At 39.7% G+C, this 19276-nt stretch overlaps 2 protein-coding genes across 2 annotated transcripts; one reads left to right on the top strand and one right to left on the bottom strand.

Moving 5' to 3' along the window:
* Nucleotides 1–1694: 1694 nt before the first annotated feature.
* Nucleotides 1695–10286, bottom strand: LOC116313872 (pyroglutamyl-peptidase 1). Its single transcript, XM_031731707.2, has 5 exons — nucleotides 10129–10286; nucleotides 8367–8419; nucleotides 7199–7315; nucleotides 6362–6594; nucleotides 1695–5583 (listed from the first exon to the last, which is right to left on the bottom strand). The coding sequence occupies exons 1-5, from the start codon at nucleotides 10160–10162 to the stop codon at nucleotides 5388–5390; spliced, it is 633 nt and encodes a 210-aa protein (XP_031587567.1). The 5' UTR covers nucleotides 10163–10286; the 3' UTR covers nucleotides 1695–5387.
* Nucleotides 10287–15451: 5165 nt separating this feature from the next.
* lsm4 (LSM4 homolog, U6 small nuclear RNA and mRNA degradation associated) lies at nucleotides 15452–19127 on the top strand. Its single transcript, XM_039608201.1, has 5 exons — nucleotides 15452–15564; nucleotides 16083–16124; nucleotides 16481–16579; nucleotides 17054–17234; nucleotides 18232–19127. Exons 1-5 carry the CDS (start codon nucleotides 15562–15564, stop codon nucleotides 18360–18362), a joined length of 456 nt encoding a protein of 151 aa, XP_039464135.1. The 5' UTR covers nucleotides 15452–15561; the 3' UTR covers nucleotides 18363–19127.
* Nucleotides 19128–19276: the final 149 nt, after the last annotated feature.

Genomic DNA, 19276 nt, shown 5'->3' with positions numbered 1-19276 from the left:
ACAGGGAAGAGCTCTCACTCTGATCCTATATCCGGGTCTCAAAGCAACGTCACGAAACGCTGTGAGGAAATCCATTAAAAATAGCAATACTAATACACATAACTCTCCTAGCTCCTCGTCGATATTTTGACTGTTTTTTCAGTTTTTTTCTTTTGTTTTAATTTTTTAATACAAATTGCATGCTTCCCAATTTGTGTCCAAATCTGGTAAAAAAAAAAAAAAAAATCGAATCTAATCGTGGTTTTGTATGTTTATGGATAACCACGAGTAAAAACTCGGTCCCACGAGTTTATCATTGAGTTTTAGGTAATTATGTTAACAGCAAAATTGTTTAAAATAGTATCAACCAAGGCAGGGTCTGCTTAAGGAACTTAAATGTGAGCATTTAGATGCCCCCTATGCCAAAATGTATTTAAAAGAATTCAATTAAATGAGAGGTCTACAAGAGCACTGAGACATGAAGGTATGTACCAAAGAGGAATGAACGTTAATAGAAGTGAGCCATGCCTGTAAATGACAGAGGCAGGTGGAAAGGTCAAGATGCAATGAGGAGGTGGATGAGTTGAAATACTTGGGGTCGACCATCCAGAGCAATGGACAGAGAGGTGAGAAAGAGTTAACATAGGATAAAGATGAATGTCAGGTGATTTTTCCACATGTAATAGGTCTTGAATAATCAGGTCTCAACTTGTCTTAAAGATCTCACAGTACCATACCGAGCCTTCATCTTTCAGGCCCCTCCACTATAGAACCAGCTCCCTGTTTGGATTCGGGAGACAGACACTCTCTCTACTTTGAAGATTAAGCTTAAAACTGATTTTTTTTTAAAAGGTTATAATTAGGGCTGTATCAGGTGACCCTGAAATTTCCCTTAGTTACACAGCAAAAGGCCTAGACTGCAGGGAGCTTCCCATGATACACTGTTTCTTCTTCAGTCACCTAATTTTCTCTCTTTGTGTTTATGCACCACTTTGCATTCAATCATTAGTTATTATTAATCTCTGGCTCTTTTCCACATTGTTTTTTTTTGTCCCTTCTTCCTCTTCTTACCCCCAACTGGTCGCAGGAGATGGCCACCTCTCCCTGAGCGTTTCTACCTGTTAAAGGGAGTTTTTCCTTCCTACTGTTGCCAAGTGTTTGCTCATAGGGCGTTGTCTGATTGTTGGGGATTTCATATATATTATTCCAGGGTCTTTATGTTCCAATGCTTTTTTGAATTGGTGCTATATAAATAAAACTGAATCAAACGGAATTGGTGACAGGAGGATAGCACCAAGAATGAAACGGGAGAAAAAAAAGACAGGAGACAGAAGTGGAGGTGACGGAGTTAAAGATAGTAACCAGGAGAGTGACCAGGAGGAACAGCTCAGGCTGAATAGTTTGGAGACAAAGTTAGAGAAACAAAGCTGGGTATAGTGGGAAGGATCATGGATGTAGTGATTGGCATGTGTGACTGAAGAGGATACTAGAGATCTGAACTGATTAAGACGTAGGCAACCTAACGTCTTCATAATATTGTGTTGTGACTCGTGTTTTGTGATGGTGAATCGGAATTATGTAGATGTCAGGCAAATTTTTAACAATAGAGTGGGGCCTCATAGTAATAACTGTGACAGGCCTTTCATGGTCATTGTACCAACATGTTGATTACAAGGTTTGAATAGGAGTGAGTACTGAATGGAAACGCACAAACATCACTTGTACTTCTTTTATTTCAAAGCCTTTCCTTTTACAAAGCCAGGATTACTTACTGTAACAGTGCTTTGTTAATGAAGCTGAAGAGCATACCTTTCAGAGGATACTCCCAAAACACAGGTAGAGCACACACTGATATTAAAAAAAAAAGAAAGTACTTTTTGAGGTAGCCACAAGGACAGCATCAGTACTACATCTCTGAACTGACCCACTGAGAATTAGTAAGGCCTTTTCATAAAACACATAACCAACAGCAAGGCACGGGAGGGAGTTTGGGGTCAGAGGTCACCTCATATGTAAATTTGAGGTGAGGCTTTCATTTTTGTGAGAAGAAATTCTGCTCCTACACAACTTTTTTTTTTTTTTGACTTCTCTGCACTCACAAAGCCACATGGTAAAATATCAGCACCTAAAACATCATCAGAGATTTCTGAAACACCACAACCAAAAAATGAGCTTCAGTTATGTTCAGCTCTGTGCTTCACTTTGTGATGTACAGAACAGCATTAAAACAAAATACAAAGCTAAAAATGGCAATTTACTCAAATTTAATGGCACCAACTTGCTTAATTATTACTGAAGCACTATACAGTGTCAGGTGTTATGACAGTGGTGTGAAAAAGTGTTTTCCCCCCTTCCTGATTTCCAAGTGTTTTGCATATGTCACACTTGTCACCTATTAAACCAAGATAAACCGAGTAAATGCAAAATGTAGTTTTTAAATGATGATTTCACTGATTAAGAGAGAGAAGTTATCCAAAAGTAATTGCCCCATGTGTTAAATCACGAATTTACTGCGATTAACCACATTTTTTTGGAAAGCTGAGTTCAGTTTCACTAAATAGACTCAGGCCTGACTACTGGCAGATCTGTTGAATAAAAAAAAATCCTTAACTAGAACCTGTCTGACAAAGTGAAGCAGGTTAAAATATCTCAAAAAGCAACACATCATGCCACAATCTAAAGAAACACCTGAGCAATACAGTCTGGGAAGGAATGCAAAGCCATGTCTAAGGCTTTGGGCCTCCAGTGAACCACAGTGAAAGTCATTATCCCCATATGGAGTAGACTTGGAACAGTGGTGACGCTTCCCAGGAGTGACTGGCCTACCAAAATTACTCTAAGTGAACAGCAAGGACTCATCCAGGAGATCACAACAGAATCCAGAATAACATTAAAGAATCGCAGACTTCACATGTCTCAGTTAAGGTCACAGCTTCAACAATAAGAAACAAACTGGGCAAAAATGGCATCCATGGGAGAGTTCAAGGAGAAAACTACTGCTGACCAAAAACAATAAAAAGACTCATCTCACATCTGCCAAAAACATCTTGATCATCCCCAAGAGAGCTAGGAAAATGTTCTGTGCAGCATTTCAGAAAAGGTACATCATACCAACAGTAAAATATGGTGGTGGGCTGTTTTGGTGCCTCTGGGTCTGGAAGACTTGCTGTGTTAAATGAAACCAGGAATTCTGCCGTCTGCCAAAACATCCTGAAGGAGAATGTCCGGCCATCTGTTCATGACTTCAAGCCGAAGCGCACTTGGGTTCTGAAGCAGGACAATGATCCAAAACACACCAGCAAGTCCAACTCTGAATGGCTTTGGAGTGGCCTAGGCAAAGCCTTGACCTGAATGTGACTGAGATGCTGTGGCACAAATTTAAAAAGGCAGTTCCTGCTCAAAAACCCTCCAGTGTGGTTGAATTACAACAATTCTGTAAAGATGAGTGGCCAAAATTCCCCCACAGCGCTGTAAAAGTCACATTTGCAGTTATTCCGAACACTTGATTGCTGTTGTTTCTAGTAAGGGTGGCCCAACCAGTTACTAGGTTTGGGTAGCAATCACTTTTTCCACACAGGGCCATGTAGGTTCCCCTAAATAATAAACACCTTCATTTAGAAACTGCATTTTGCATTTACTTGGGTCATCTATGCCTAATATTTAAATTTGTTTGATGATCTGAAACATTTAAGTGTGACAAACATACAAAAAAAAAGGAAGCGAGCAAACACTTTTTCACACCACTGCAGATCTATCGTTGGGGCATGAACCCTGTATTTAGCAATATATAAATGATTACAGGCCAAAATTACTTGAACTGAAGCTGTGTTAGGTGTAGGCAGTCAGATTCTCAGGAGGCAGGGAGTGATCGATATTACAAAACACAACACAATCCAATTTTTTTTTTTTTTAAAGAAAAAGAAAAAGGAGCATTTACTCAGGGAGTGTTACTGTCATCGCCATGCATTCCTGCTCTACGTCATAATCACCATGAGAAAAAAGGGTTGACAATGGAGGTCTACAAAGCTACACAAGTTAAAGTGACAGAAAATAAAAACAAAACAGAAGCTTTCACATTGCTTGAGAAATGCTGTCCAAATTCCAGATTAAGTAAAACTGAAATACACAAAAAAGAAAGAAAAAAAAGTGCTACAGAAAGGAAATGAGGCCCAATTCTGACTGAAAGCAAAGTCCAACTTCATCAAATCAGATTCTCAGATAAAATAAGCAGCTACATCTGATTTAATGACAGGAACGACAGAAAGTTAATCAAGGAAAGAGTTAGAGCTGCACAACCACAAAAGAATGATTCCTATACGGTTTAAGATAAAATTTGCAATGTCAAAGCCAGCAGGCATCCTCAGATACAAATCACAGCAAGTGTCACTATTTCACCATCCAGTGAGTCTGGGAGAGTCATGCCCAAAGTGCGCTTTAACAACAAGGCTACATGATATGAACTACTTCACTCTATACAACTCATCTGTTACAGTTTAATACATACTTTCCACAGTTAAAATCCAGTTGTGCAGCCGTAATGTATGACATAATTATCCCACTGAATCAATGAATGAGATCTGTGAAGTAACATTGCACATCCCGGGGCCAGATCTCAGTGTGTGTGTGTGTGTGTGTGCGTGGGGGGGGTTTCTGTCAGAACTGGGCCAACAAACTGGGGAAATGTGAGCTGGAACCAACCCGTTCCCTGATTTAAATAACCTTTGTCAAAGAAGGCAAATTTACAACTTCTTATAAAGAAAAAGGACTCAAGAAAACAATTCAATATAAATGAGAAAAGCATAGATAAGCTTTAGAATACAGAGAGGAGAATATGAGGAGAAAATGAAATGAGCAGTTTACTGCTGGATGTTTCATATTAATCCATAATGCAGACTTTTATGTGTACTACATGAAACCTATTGTGACCAAGTAAAAAAAATAAAAATCTGAGAAAGAACCATAATAATTACAGTTTCCCCCAAATGTGCCTTCTATAATAATTTTAATAACCCTACCCCTATAAGGTGCATTATTAGGAGACACATTTGGGGTTATGGGTTATAATATCTGACACATTAGAGACCACCTGCTGCAGCTGCATGTGAACAATACAAGCAGCATTTTGCTCCTGTGTTTATCTGGTTTTTCCTCACATTTTGCTCCAATGTCAGAATGCTTCCAGTTCTTTGAAAGCTTACGTTACAATGAGACCGTAATAGAATCAGGCCTAGCAAAGCAAGAAGCAAAGAAGCAAGACAAACTTTGAAAGCAGATTATACTGTGAAGTAAGTCTCATTATTACCAATTAAAGATACAGTTTTAAAAAAAAGGGGGGGGCTACTTGTGATTAAGTGCAATTTCTCTTGTGTGGTGAGGGCTGGAGAGGCTAGCTGGCATATGGAGGTCACTTAGTGGAAGTGTTGCTGGCAGTGGATCTTCCCTTCAGCTTGGTCCATAAGCTCCAGCATCTCCTGGATGACGGCCTGCAGTGCACGACCCAGGTCTTCTTTGCTGTAAGGCTTTCCAAGAGGAGGCACATGAATAAAGGCAGAGCGGCCGTGGCTCAGGTACAGAGAGGTGTAGTAGGTAAAATCACAGAGATACCTGTCAGGGAAGGGAGCACAGTATTTAATAAATGAAGAGACTGACTCCATAACACAAACAAACAATAAAACAGCATTTCCACGACATACTCGCCTCTCAGCTGAGCCAGTCAACCGTGCACATACCTTCAAAGGGCCCTGATCACTACCTGTCACACTGAAGCATTGTTATGTCACTGCTAGATCTTGACAGCAGTAAACATGCTTTGCATTTTCCCAAAGGCCGAACTGCATAATGTGACTGCTGTTTATATCGTTACTATAGCCTGGCAGCTGTCAGTATATCAAAAACACTGCTGTTTTTGGCCTAGCAGAACAATTTCAGGCTGCCTCTGAAATGTAAAGCTTAAAGCTTCAGTCAAAACTTCTGGATTCGACCAAGACAGATTTTACGTCAAGTAAAGCATCAATTTAGCAACGTAAGTGCATTTATCACTGCAGAATTAAAGCAACTAGCTAATTTGTCAGCCTAGTGTAGAAACTTTCAAAATCCCTAAATTCAAACCATGAGAAGAAATAAAAAATAAAAAACTCCTTCATTCAAACATTTTCCTCAAAACTAAAAACAAATATCAGTCAGGTTCCAAAAATTGAACTTTAGCAGAAAACCCTGATAAGGCCTCAATATTTACAATCATAGCGACATATCTGTGCCGAGTTCTGAGCTAGCCATCTCTATTTAAAAGTACCGCCATGTGAACAGTACATGCGACAGTTGGACAGATAAAGGTACACAACAAAAGGCTTGGTATAAGAGAAAAAACACATTAAATAATGACCTCCCGGCATCTCTGGAGACAGACACAGCTACTCCCAGTCCTGATGCATTCACTCTTTTGCAGACCGATTCCATGTCAATGATCGAGTTAATGCAGTCTGGGCCTCCAACAACGCAGCACTGTGAATCGGGGCAGAAGCTGCTGTTGTCCAGGCCCTTGTAGCCATGATTTCTTCCACACTTCTCCAGCGTGACAGTGGTGGCCATACCCGAGACTCCAACATGAACTACCAACTGTCCAACAAAGAAAACAATAAAAACACAAAGTCAGAATTACTAGACTACTGTAGGCTTCCCTTACACCTGAGGCCATGCTCTCGAAACAGGGCCTAGGATTATTTTACTGAAACAAAAAAAAAAAAAAGAAAGGAAACTTAAGATAAAAGCTCAAGCAGAATTTTACAATTTAGCCCCTTCATAGAGAGCTTTTAACAAAGGCACTTTCAAGCCCATAATTCATCAGATTGTTCACCGGGGCTTCTACCTCTTAAAGCAGCGGTCCCCAATCCCCGGGCCACGGACCGGTTGTTTGGTACCGGGCCGCAAGAGTTGAGGCTTGGGTGTGAAATTCATGGTTTCAATTTTTAGCATTATTTTATTTTATTTATCGTTTTTATCGTTAACTCTGTGTCCCTGGGTCTTTTCCCGTGTGTTCTGAATAAATCTTCTTTTTTTGGTACTGGTACTGGTTTTATTTTGTTGTATTTATCCGCGACACCTCAAAGGCCAGTCTGTGAAAATACTGTCAGACATAAACCGGTCTGTGGCGCAAAAAGGTTGGGGAAGGCAGTCTTAAAGCGCAATAATGCTGTCAGGTTAAATCAGGTTCTCCTCTTACCAGTGGATGATACTGCTTCCATAATGAAGGAACCAAACTCTGGACTTGTTGGTACTCAACAGGAACCTCATGTACATGCAGATCCACATCAGTGCCCAGCCCGAGCTTCTTCAGTTCCTGTCAGAGTAAAATTAAAACCTGAAGTTTAGAATTCATTCCACATGTTGAAACATCAGTTTCAGCTTCTTCAGTTAAATTTAGATAATTTACAAAAATTGCAGTAGATAAGCCATGAAACGCATTCGTCGTGCGAAGCTACGCACTGTGGCGACCCCTTGTGAATAAAAGAGCAACTGAAAGTAGCTTTACAGGTTACTGTAGGCTGCCCCCTTTGCCTGTGCTCTTATCACTTTTACTTCATGCTCACTGACAGCTAATTTCCCTGCAAAATATGTCTCCACGTATTTGGAATTTTTGGTCACTTGGGAAATATATTTCACTCCCTGTATGTCTCATCTTTGAGGAAAAAATCGCTCAATGCTTTGCCATTCCCAAATGGTATAATTTTTACAGTCAACTTGGCAAACAGACTGAACAAATACTTCAACCCCAAACCCAGTTTTTTCAAAAACAAAATCAAGAAATAAAATATGCCAAACACTGACTTCACATATAAAAACAAACAAATCTGTATCAAATTCAAAGCCAGTAACCCAAAAGCTCCCCGAGTCTCCCTGCAGGACAAATAGCCCTGGACACTGACCTTCCAGTTGTATTGAAAGGAGGCTTATTTGAGCATGTCTGTGACCCTTCTACAATGTGCCCTTTTGTTTGCCTTTAATATCCTTATCAAGTCTGTCTAGACACCCTGACAACCACCATCATCCCCCCCACACAAAACCTCTGACGAACACTGCTACATAGTACGAAGCCGGCCGGCAGCCGGCAGCATCACAGAACTGCCACACAAACATCTTCCAAGTATCGGCAAAAACGACATGACGACCTTCAAGACTTTTGAAAAGCATTTACGGAGCAAGTTTAGTATTAAAAAAATATATATCTAACACCGTCACATACTTTAACTGTATGGCACATTTACTTTTACCAAATACAGACTTTTTAAAAAATCATTTAAGTGTAAATACCAATTTTGCAAATTATTACCCTTTATTAGATGCTAAAAAAATGAAACAAAGAAAGAAAGAAAAAGCAAGCCAATAAATACCTGTACTGCTACCCAGCTGGCGTTGACAGTGTGCTCTCCAAATGGCCCAAAACCTGCAAAAGATGTCAGCTGCTGAATTAATGTGGATTATGTTTGTGGTGTCTGCAAAAACAGCCATTTTTATAAGATTTATTTATTTTTTTAAATAATTCTACTGATATGACCTTAAATGTAGTTTCTGATTGAAAAGGGGGCTGTTAAAGATTTGGGTTGACTGCTAGATGCTGATTTGCAATATAAAGGTATACATTTCATCTTTTATGTCAAATGCAAAACATCCTTTTCGGTAACATGACTGAGATGTCATTGCCTGTTGTTTGAGATTATAAATTGTTGTTCTGAAGAATGCACCTCGTTATTAATAAAGAACTGATGCACAACTGCAAATGAAAAACTGTAAAATCTCAGCAGCCCATGGAAATTCACTCGGGACAGTTTATATAAGGCTCTATCACTGATTCCCCCACCCCACTGTCTATCCTAGGGTCACTGGGTCCCTGGGGGTTGGGTGGAGAGGGGATCAGTCTGTCTGACAGGCTGCTGAAAAGGAGCAGAGTGAGGGGCCAGCAGCTGCCAGCCAGCCTGCTATTGTGAAGGTGCTGTTCCCAGGCAATCTACACTTCTCCTATCAGCTGGAGCGACGCGTTTCTGCACCCCTTTGTGTCTGGAAACAGCAAATTAATGTGTCTGTTCTGCCAAATGTTACCATTTAACACTGTAGTTTGCACTTACGAAAATATGTTCATGTAGCTAGACTTGAAGTTGCATTGGAGCATCATTTAGATAAACAAATATGTGCATACACAGTACTTGTTATATTAACAAGTAATATAAATTGGTGTGATTATTACATAGGGGTGTAACTTTGAATCAAAAGTGATGCAAAAGAAGTTTTCTGAAATTAAACACAGAGACTGGTTGATGAACAGCAGCTGTAGGTCCACGCTAGCATATCATAATGCAAAAATAATGAGATTAAACAGGATGAGCTAGCATAAAGAAACTCATTCAGTAACTTATCAAAAGTGGAACCTAGTCCCTGTTTGGGAATAGGATATGTATTTTAAGCAACAGATCTAGAATGGCATCACACCCAACAATTAGACAGGAAGATACGAATAATTCAAAGCAATAAAGAATAAAAAACAATAATTTAGGCTAAAGGTTTCATGATTAAACTCTCTCTGTCTTGTGTTTTCAACTTTATCTATTGTTCATCTGTCTATATTTACTGACATAACTCCTATGATATCCATTTTTTAAAACTGAAATAATTTCAATAATGTCCCAAGTCACAACTAACAACATCTAATATTTATGAAAATATATGCATTATTACCTTTGCTGCCATATGGTATGTGCTCATCATTAGTGACTAATACTTCAGATGAACACGGGATATTTGAAAGCATTTAGAAACAAATATTATACCGTATCCATAGAGCAAAAAAAATGTGTAGACAACACAAAAAGCGCTTGTTTTTGGAGGAGTAATTTGTTTACTGTCTGCGGCCTTTCAGCTGAAGTAATCTAACACACTGGTGAGATCACCGAACCGGTCTGTAGCGTGTAACTATTCAATAATGCCTCCCCCCAAAACTCTAAAGGGTCAGAACTCCCACAAAAGTACTCGTTTCTTTCTGTACAGTTGCAACAGAGTGGAGCAGGAACGACCTGACGCCATTAATGGAGCAGCTTTAGTCTCCTCAACTTTTCCTCAACAGACAAAAGAGACAACGACAGCGGATAAAAGAGCCCAAACCTGTAACGACCACAGCCCGTTTACTGTTATCCATCTCCCGTCCCGATCACGAGGAACCGCTGCCTCTTTTTTCTCGGTCTTTACTTTGAACAGGGTTAGAGTGAGAGTCCACCCCGCAGAGCTGACGGCTCCTTCTCCCACACACAAACCGGAGGTACTCCCTCCTTCCGCAGGCAGCCTAAGACGTGACGTGATTACGTCAGCAAAAATACGTTTTTGAAAGATTTTTTTAAATAGTTTTTTTAAAACTTTATTTGACAAACAATGAGTATACAACATACGAAAAGATGAAGTATACAGAAGAACAGAACATGAACACACAAAACCAGGGGTAAAAAGAAAAAAGTAATAATTATATGAATACACGCAAAAATTCACATATATATATTGTTTTGAGAGCCTTTTTGTTGGTGGAGTCTGATATTGATTGCATGTACAATTCCACATGCTTAAGAAAATGACAGAAATATGGTGTTTTATTAGTAAACTTACATTTATGGATAAAAAATTTAGCTAAAAGTATTAACAAATTTATTATAAAAAACATTTATCATTCTTCTTGGGGAACTTAAAGAAACAGAATAAAACATTTTCCCATCGTAAAGAAAACTCCCTTAAAATATGGACAATAACAAACCTGCTAAATTCCTTCTAGAATCTCTGTGTAGAAGAACAGTACCAAAAAGGATGTGTCACAGTTTCTGGATGATCCCCACAGAAAGTACAATTAATATTTATGTCTCTTTTAAATTTTACCATGTAGTGACTGGCAGGATAACATTTATGTAGAATTTTAAATGAAACTTCCTTCACCTTATTTACAATCAAATATTTATGGGGGATCATCCAGACTGTCTTCCAGTTGATATCTGGAACATATCGGTTCCAGTAAGATATTATATATGGGAGAGAGACGATATCCCCTTGGAATAAACTGCGTATTCTCTTATTGCTGTCACCAAGTTCCTGTGAAAAGCAGATTTTCCCTACTGCTGACTCAGCTGTATCTGGGAGAGTGAGTGAGGTAGATATTGAGCTGTCAGTGTTTTTATATAACATTAAAGTACCTGAGGGTATGGCACCAAAGCACCATTGAGAATTCCCGAACACTGACTGGAAAATTATATAGTGCAATAAAGTCGTTGTAAGTAAGTAGTTGTCCCTCTTTATTAACCAGCTGAGCCACCAATAGGATCGCATTTTGGACCCAAGTTTCCAGGAAAAGTGATTTATTTTCAAATAAAATGTCTCTGTTGTTCCAGATGAGGTATTTGTGTGGTGAGAAGTTGTGTTTATAAATGAGGGTCCACGCTAAGAGGACCTGCTTATGGAAGGATGAGAGTTTTACAGGGAGTTTCTCAACATTGTAATTACAATATAAAATTAAAGCTGCAAGCAGCGATACGAGGGCCCTCGCACCCCGGCACGTCGAGCCAAGCCCAACACCTAAAACCAGCGCGTCCGATCTGATGTCATATTGATGGAATTCATGCATTTAACCACCAGCTGACATTTCATCTAAATCAACCATTATTATAGTCGTCCCACTAGGTGGCGCTCTAACCATTACTGACAAATGCCATAACAAACATTTCCGAGCTCGAGTCTCATCACGCCTGCGACCTTTGGGAGAGACTGGACATTGTGTTTTTGAGTGACAGCAGATTACTGCTTTTTGGCGAGTGATTGAAACTCCACGTGCCGCCATGACCACCCCGTTTCCCTGAACGTAAAAAGCTTCGCAATTTAACATCACAAAGGTCTTTAGATTCCACACACAGGAGATCGGGGCAATATGATGAAATCCCTTGGAGGAGTTCGTCAAAGACCGAGGCCTGAAAAGACGGGAAAATGTCGCCAAAATTACACATTCATTTTAAAATAGCTGACTTCCTGTTGGATTTGGGATATTGCTCCAAGAGACTTTTTTGTACATCTTGATATCTCCCACAAGCTTACCAGGTTTCAGATTCATATATAAAACACAGAGCAGGGGCTGTTGTTTTGAAATTTTGTAGGGGGCGCTGTGGAGCCATTTTGCACTATTCAAGGAAAGTGATCACATAACAACAAAGCCCTCATCACATTGGAGGTGTGCGCCAAATTTCAAGACTTTTTAAACTTTCCAAGCCCCTCAAAAGCCACTTCATCTTTCATGGTGAACTGCGTTGCCACCAGGGTGCGCCGTTCAGTTCAAAGTCACAATTTTCGCACTGAAGCATCATGAAGGACTGATCGTGATATTCACCGCTTTTGAGGTGGCCACGACGAACCTGTGAAAATCAGTACAACAAAATGAAAGACGTGACATTTCCTGTTGCCACTAGGTGGCGCTCTGCGTATTCCTGACAATGGTAACATCAATCTGTTCAGGGCGGGTCTGACATCATGCCTGTAAAGTCTGGTACTGATCAGTCTGGATTTCATTGAGTTATACTAATTTGTTTCTTCATGGCAAGACATCAAAGTTCGCCATGCTGCTGGGGTCACACCCTTTCGCGAAAAGTCACAGATTTCACTGTAAAGCAAGACCAACTCCTTAAGGCTTTCCTGGATAAATTTGAGGCTGCAGATGTCACCCATCATAATACTGAACCCCAAAGTGTAAAACATGACATTTCCTGCTTCCACTAGGTGGCGCTGTCCCTGATGTCAAATATGGCAGTTGAAATATGTTCAGGGCTGGAGCCTTATCGTATGTGTGCTCTTTGGTCCAGATGGGACAATGTATGACAGAATGAAAGGCAATAATATTTTCATGGCAAGTCATCGAAATAATCCCTCCAAACGGGTCTTATACTTTCCTGATAGTGGTTTTAATGGGTTTTTTTTTTCTATTACCTCTTTGTCTGTTTCTATTGCTCATGTATTTATTTGTTTAATTAAAAAATATAAATCCATCCATTTCCTGCGTTAAAGATGTAACTTCAAAAATTAACATTATTTTCATTTTCTATTAAACTATTTACATTACTGTGCAAACGTCTTGAGCTACCCGTTTTTTTATATTTTGCAAATAAAATGGGAACTAGGTGCATTGAAGCATGTGCAAACATACATGAAAATACAGAATACAAAGCAAAAAACAGTCTATACAATTCTAACCAGCATGAAAGTCAATATTTACCTTAATTCTTCAACACAACTTGAACTCTATTAAGGTTTCTCGTGACCGTTTTTTAATATAGCTGTTTTATACTTAAATGATATAGGTCAGTGTAAGTGGTATTAGAAAGAAAGAAAAAAATAAAAAGCATATCTCTGAAAATGGTCAACTATTAGGATGGACTGTAAATGAGTTAAAAAGCAATGAATTTCTAAGGAAAACCTTTGAAAGACCTTCAGAAAGCCTGGAGAGCTGTTGCTAATAACTGCTTTAAAATAAGAAGAAAGTGGTTATGGTTGTATTCTACCTTATAATGATGAACAATGTGTTGAACTCAGTGTGTTTTTGGCTGTTGACCTGCTTTTGGATTTCATGTAAATCGTGTGTCTCATATATGAAAACTTTTCAGTTATTTGGATAATTCTCCTCCATTTCCCAGTGTATTTGTTGACTTTAACAATCAATAGTTTTAAACAATTGGTAAGGGACTAAAAATGTAAGAAGAAAGAAGAATAGTATTCCTTAAATAACTAATCTAACTGTTTGCTCACCACCAAAACGCCATACAGTCTCCGGTTATCAGTTTTTAAATCTGTGAGAAAACATGGTTCAGATAAAGGGGATTTTTTGCTAAATTAAACACCCACTGGTGAATTATCTTTATAAATATGTCTGTGAAGGTTCTCAGTCATCCAGGTCATCGTAGTCAAAGGAGTTTGCAAAGAAAAGCGTCTGGACTTCTTTAAGTTGCTTGAAGACGTTTCACCTCTCATCCGAGAAGCTTCTTCAGTTCTAAGGTCAAATGGCCGAGAGTCCCAGATTTAAACCCAGTGGGAGTATCCCCAAAGAGGGACAAAGGACCCCTGGTGATCCTCTAATCACATGCGCCAAGGTGTGAAAGCGGTGTGGGACCTAATCAGCCAGGGTTTCAGGTGAGCCCATTGTGAAACCTGGCCCCACCTTGTCATGTGAATTCCTGAGGTCAGATGGCCCAGGATGTGAGTGGGCGTTTAGGCGTCTGGGAGGAACTCAAAACTGGATTATAGATGGCAGACAGTTGGTGTCGTAAACCACCACCTCTGTTCAAAGATGGTCGCTCACAGTGGACATAGATGGCCTCTTTCACTCCTCTTTCAAACCATCTGTCCTCTCTGTCCAATATGTGAACATTGGCATCCTCGAAAGAGTGACCTTTATCCTTAAGATGCAGATGGACTGCTGAGTCTTGTCCTGTGGAGGTGGCTCTTCTATGTTGTGCCATGCGCTTGTGAAGTGGCTGTTTGGTCTCTCCAATGTAGAGGTCTGGGCATTCCTCGCTGCACTGTACAGCATACACCACGTTGTTCAGTCTGTGTTTTGGAGTTTTGTCTTTCGGGTGAACCAGTTTCTGTCTGAGTGTGTTGCTGGGTCTGAAGTACACTGGGATGTCGTGCTTGGAGAAAACTCTCCTGAGTTTCTCTGATACACCGGCTACATAGGGGATGACAACGTTGTTGCGTCTGTCTTTCTTATCCTCCCTCGCTGGTGTCTGATCTTCTTTTCTGTGCCTCTTTGCTGACTTTATGAACGCCCAGTTAGGATAACCACATGTTTTCAGTGCTTCCTTTACATGTGTGTGTTCCTTCTTTACACCAACTTTGACACCAACTGTCTGCCATCTATAATCCAGTTTTGAGTTCCCTCCCCAGACGCCTTAACGCCCACTCACATCCTGGGCCATCTGACCTCAGGAATTCACATGACAAGGTGGGGCCAGGTTTCACAATGGGCTCACCTGAAACCCTGGCTGATTAGGTCCCACACCCGCTTTCACACCTTGGCGCATGTGATTAGAGGATCACCAGGGTTCTTTGTCCCTCTTGGGGATACTCCCACTGGGTTTAAATCTGGGACTCTCGGCCATTTGACCTTAGAACTGAAGAAGCTTCTCGGATGAGAGGTGAAACGTCTTCAAGCAACTTAAAGAAGTCCAGACGCTTTTCTTTGCAAACTCCTTTGATCTTTATAAATAAAACAAATGAAGGATATCTTAAGTATATCTTGGGAATAGGAGAGATGCAGCATATAAAAAATGCAATTTTATTTTTATATCTAATTATTTTGATATTTTTTACTTTACTTATTCTTATTAAAGTGGCACATTTTAATCGTCGCACCTTTCTTTTGTTCTCATTTAATATTGGAAATGCGTGTTTCTGACAGTAGAGGGCAGCATCATATAATACAGCCATGAATGCGCCTCGCAGCACCGGAAGACAAAGAGTAACAGTAGGTGGGAAAATCGTGTTAGCAACTAAGACACTAAAAGAAAAAAAGAAACCATCAAAATGGTGAGTTGTTAAAACTTTTCTTCTCTTCAGTGGCGCTGAGAGTGCTAGATTTTCAGCTAGCACTCTCAGTGCTAGCAGCATCGCCTTGCCTCTCCATACTCGGTACGTTAGCTATGTAAAGTTAGCTTAGCAGCTAAATTAAGCATCGATTACGTACACTAGTTGTTTTTAAATAAGTGCAGACTTAATACATAGCTTTAGAAAGCTTTTAGGTCATGCTCGACGTGCTGAGGCGGGGATTTATAATCTTGTTTAGCTCCATACTCTTGCAGTTTTAAGGTTACTGACAGTTCATAGGAGTCGGTGAGTAAACGACGTAGACCTGAAGGCACTCTTAAAAAACCTGAACATAAGAGCACCTTCATGTCTACGCTAAACACCGCGGCTATGGAGACGTTTTCTTTGGACTATAACACTCCTGGCTGTTTTATGTACTCTAGCTTCAGTGCTCACTTCGGTAAATGCCGTTGATTACACACGTTTCGCCATGTTTGACCTGGTTCTCTTTTGTTTTGCAGCTTCCCCTGTCTCTGCTGAAGACTGCCCAGAACCACCCTATGGTGAGACTAACTTGGACCATGTATACAATTTTATATAACAGGCTGTAAAAAAATATAATCGTGAGGAGAGAAAGTGACATCTCAAGATTTCTTACATGTAGAAAGCAGTGAATTGTAAGTGTGTGAGCAGAAAATGATTCAGGTTTCTTTTGAAATTTATACTGTATATAATTGTGGCTTCAGCTCTCTCATTTTATTTTGCTAAACTATAGCCAGTCCTAATTTCTTTTTAGAACTTTAATTGGCACAAGTTCAGTTTATTTTTTGTAGTGAGTATTGAAACTTTTAATACAGCTCTGAATTCTGAAAATATTCTAAGACAAGTTTTTTCCCCCCCTCATCTTTTCTCTCTGTAGTTGGTGGAGCTGAAGAATGGAGAGACGTACAACGGTCACCTGGTCAGTTGTGATAACTGGATGAACATCAACCTGAGAGAAGTCATCTGCACATCCAGGGTAACACTGACCTTGCTCTTACAATAAAGCTCTAGATTAATGACTGATGGTTAGAAAAGACAGTTTTCAGTGTTGTGTGCAGAGATATCATCGTTTTATATAAAGGCTGAGTAAGTTATTCACACTTTTTGGTGGATACACCTGCTGGCTGTCTGCGCTCTGGTGTTTGTGCACAGCCCTGCTTTTCTCTAACTGTTCCAAAAACACTGATTTGGACTGAGCCACACATTACTCTAGCTAAATAGCTACAGGGAATTTTGAATGGGAAAGAGGAATGAGAGTGAACTTTGGATTTTTTTTTTTTCCTTTTGCTGTAAATACACTACTAAAGTATTGTTTCAGTACAGATATTTCCATATATGTAGCTGTTTGGTCTTACGAGAGAGTGCTTTTTTTTTTTTTTTCTTTTCTTTTAATCTTGAGTTAATTGTTAAGCCAATTTGATGGAACGACAGCCCCACTCCCCTCTCACAGGATGGAGATAAGTTCTGGAGAATGCCTGAGTGCTACATCCGAGGAAGCACCATCAAATATCTGCGAATCCCAGATGAAATCATCGATATGGTGAAGGAGGAGGTGGTGTCGAAGGGGCGTGGACGTGGAGGCGCCCAGCAGAACAAACAGCAGGGCAAAGGAAGAGGAGCAGGTGGCCGAGGTGAGTGGAAGCAGCTTTTGTTGTTCGTGCTGGATGTCTTAATAAACATGGGACAGTATTGAGTATTGTTTCCACATTTCTGTCAGTTCTTTCCAGAGTGTTTGTAAATAAACAAATTTACACCTGATAAATGTAAAAATAAATTATCCAAGTTCAACTTTAATTTCACTGAGGTTAAAGAATTATCGAATCCCTAACCATTCTAGGAACCCATGACTATTATCGTAATCATAGCTGAAATTTCTGACAGCTTCTACCACATATGTTTATGGATGATTTGACCAACAGGAGCCTCATAACTTTTTCTTATAAGTGTTTAATTTAAAGTCTTTTCATATCTACTACCTTCCTTTTTTTGTTCACATGAGAGGATTGTGGCTGCTTCACATCAAAACCTGATATGATTTGTAAAAGATATTAAACAGATCTTCCCAGTTGGGCAGCACGGTGGTGTGGTAGTCAAAAATGTGGCCTCTCAGAATAAAGGTCCTGGGTTTGATTGCATTGTGGTTTCTGTAGGCCTCCAAATCTGCTCGCAAAGTTGGACATCTACAGATATTTTGGGGATTTGAAGGATTTATGTTAACTTAAGGTACACTCTTGAAAGTCTGTACTGCTAGAGCAGTAGTACCAGATATTTCCGTATTTCCATAGACCTAGCTAAGGTACTTTTCTTAGAAAATGGAGTTTTAATTCCCAAGTGCATCTTTCACCCCTGATTTTCTTTTTCCTCTGACAAACTTGTGATAGTCAGGTGTGAGGCATTTCCAGTTATTAAACGTATATTGGTCTTTACTTGGTGTTGGTGGCAGGTTCTTTATAACTTTACATTTTTCTGTTTTCAGTGATACATACCAATTCTCCTTAACTGTATTATTAATTTTATTTATTTATTTTCAATGAATTTTAAATATTAAGATTTGGTCATATTTACAGGGGATTGGGAATACTTTCTGTTACCTGATCTAACACAGGCTTTCTCTCACTTTCTCTGTAGGTCTGTTTGGCAGCCGTGGCAGAGGGATGACCGGCCCCGGTCGGGGGCAGCAGCAGCAGCAGCAGCAGCAGCAGCAGCAGCAGTCAGATAAGAAACCAGGAAAACCACAGGGAATGAAGAACCAGCACTGACAGACGACGCTGCACCTCTGACAACATCCTGTTAATCAGTGATTCTTCCTTCAGTACATGAAGAAAAAAAATCTCTTTGGTGTGTTTTTCTGCTGTGATCTTTGTTAGGACTGATTGTCGCAGAAATCTCACTGTGAGACGTTAAGAGAAGCCGTGCTTTTGCACTGAATTTTGTTTTTTAACATCTGGAACTTGATATTAACATTTTTTTTATGAAGATGCCAGTGTATCGGCCAGAGCTGGCAGACTCCTCCTTTAGCATCAGTTTGTATATCGTTATAACAAGAACATTTTGTATCATAAACCACATTATCTAAATTCCACTTTGTGTCTGTTGGTACACTGAGAAAACGTTTTTACTTTTTAGTTTTTGGCGGTTGTCTCCTCAGGTGTAGTTTTCATGGTGCAATGGCCCATCTTCTGTTGCATGAATACTTTGTTTTCCTTGTTGTTTGTGAAGTTTTGTGGTTTGAGACCTTTCTTTTTTGTCTGCTTGCTCCGCTGTAGGGTCAGTCACAGCAGGTGAACAGCAGACTGATAACCAGGAGACACAAATTCAGTCCCTGTAAATGAACACTTCTGTTAAAGCGTTTGTAAGACAACCAGTTAGGATATCCAGACAAAAAGATTCTCATATTCTTAAGTCTGAAATGGATAGAGTCCAACATGTGATGTGTTGGTTGGGTTTCATTTTATTTTTGTAACAAATGACGATATTGTAATTTATTTACAGGAGAACATGAGAATAAAACAGCTTTTGTTAAAGGAGTTGTAATTATTTTGAAATAGTCCTCATGTGTGAGTCTGTTTGCTGCTCACGGTTTTGTTCAATATTCTGGTGAATTAAGTGGTGCTGATGTCAAGCTTTTGTAGTCTGAATAGTCAAAGTGCATTAATCCATACAGTGATTTATT

Source organism: Oreochromis aureus, linkage group 3 (genome assembly GCF_013358895.1).
Source record: "Oreochromis aureus strain Israel breed Guangdong linkage group 3, ZZ_aureus, whole genome shotgun sequence".
Taxonomy (NCBI): Eukaryota; Metazoa; Chordata; class Actinopteri; order Cichliformes; family Cichlidae; genus Oreochromis; species Oreochromis aureus.
The sequence above is the reverse complement of the archived record's forward strand: the minus strand, read 5'-3'. Positions and strand labels throughout refer to the sequence as shown.

Coding starts and splice junctions, on each gene's coding strand:
- LOC116313872 (XM_031731707.2), bottom strand. CDS start 10,162: ATGGATAACAGTAAACGGGCTGTGGTCGTTACAG. Junction 8,420..10,128: donor ACGGGCTGTGGTCGTTACAG/GTTTGGGCTCTT, acceptor CATCTTTTGCAG/GTTTTGGGCCATTTGGAGAG. Junction 7,316..8,366: donor CCAGCTGGGTAGCAGTACAG/GTATTTATTGGC, acceptor TTACTCTGACAG/GAACTGAAGAAGCTCGGGCT.
- lsm4 (XM_039608201.1), top strand. Junction 16,580..17,053: donor AAGTCATCTGCACATCCAGG/GTAACACTGACC, acceptor CCCCTCTCACAG/GATGGAGATAAGTTCTGGAG. Junction 17,235..18,231: donor AAGAGGAGCAGGTGGCCGAG/GTGAGTGGAAGC, acceptor CTTTCTCTGTAG/GTCTGTTTGGCAGCCGTGGC.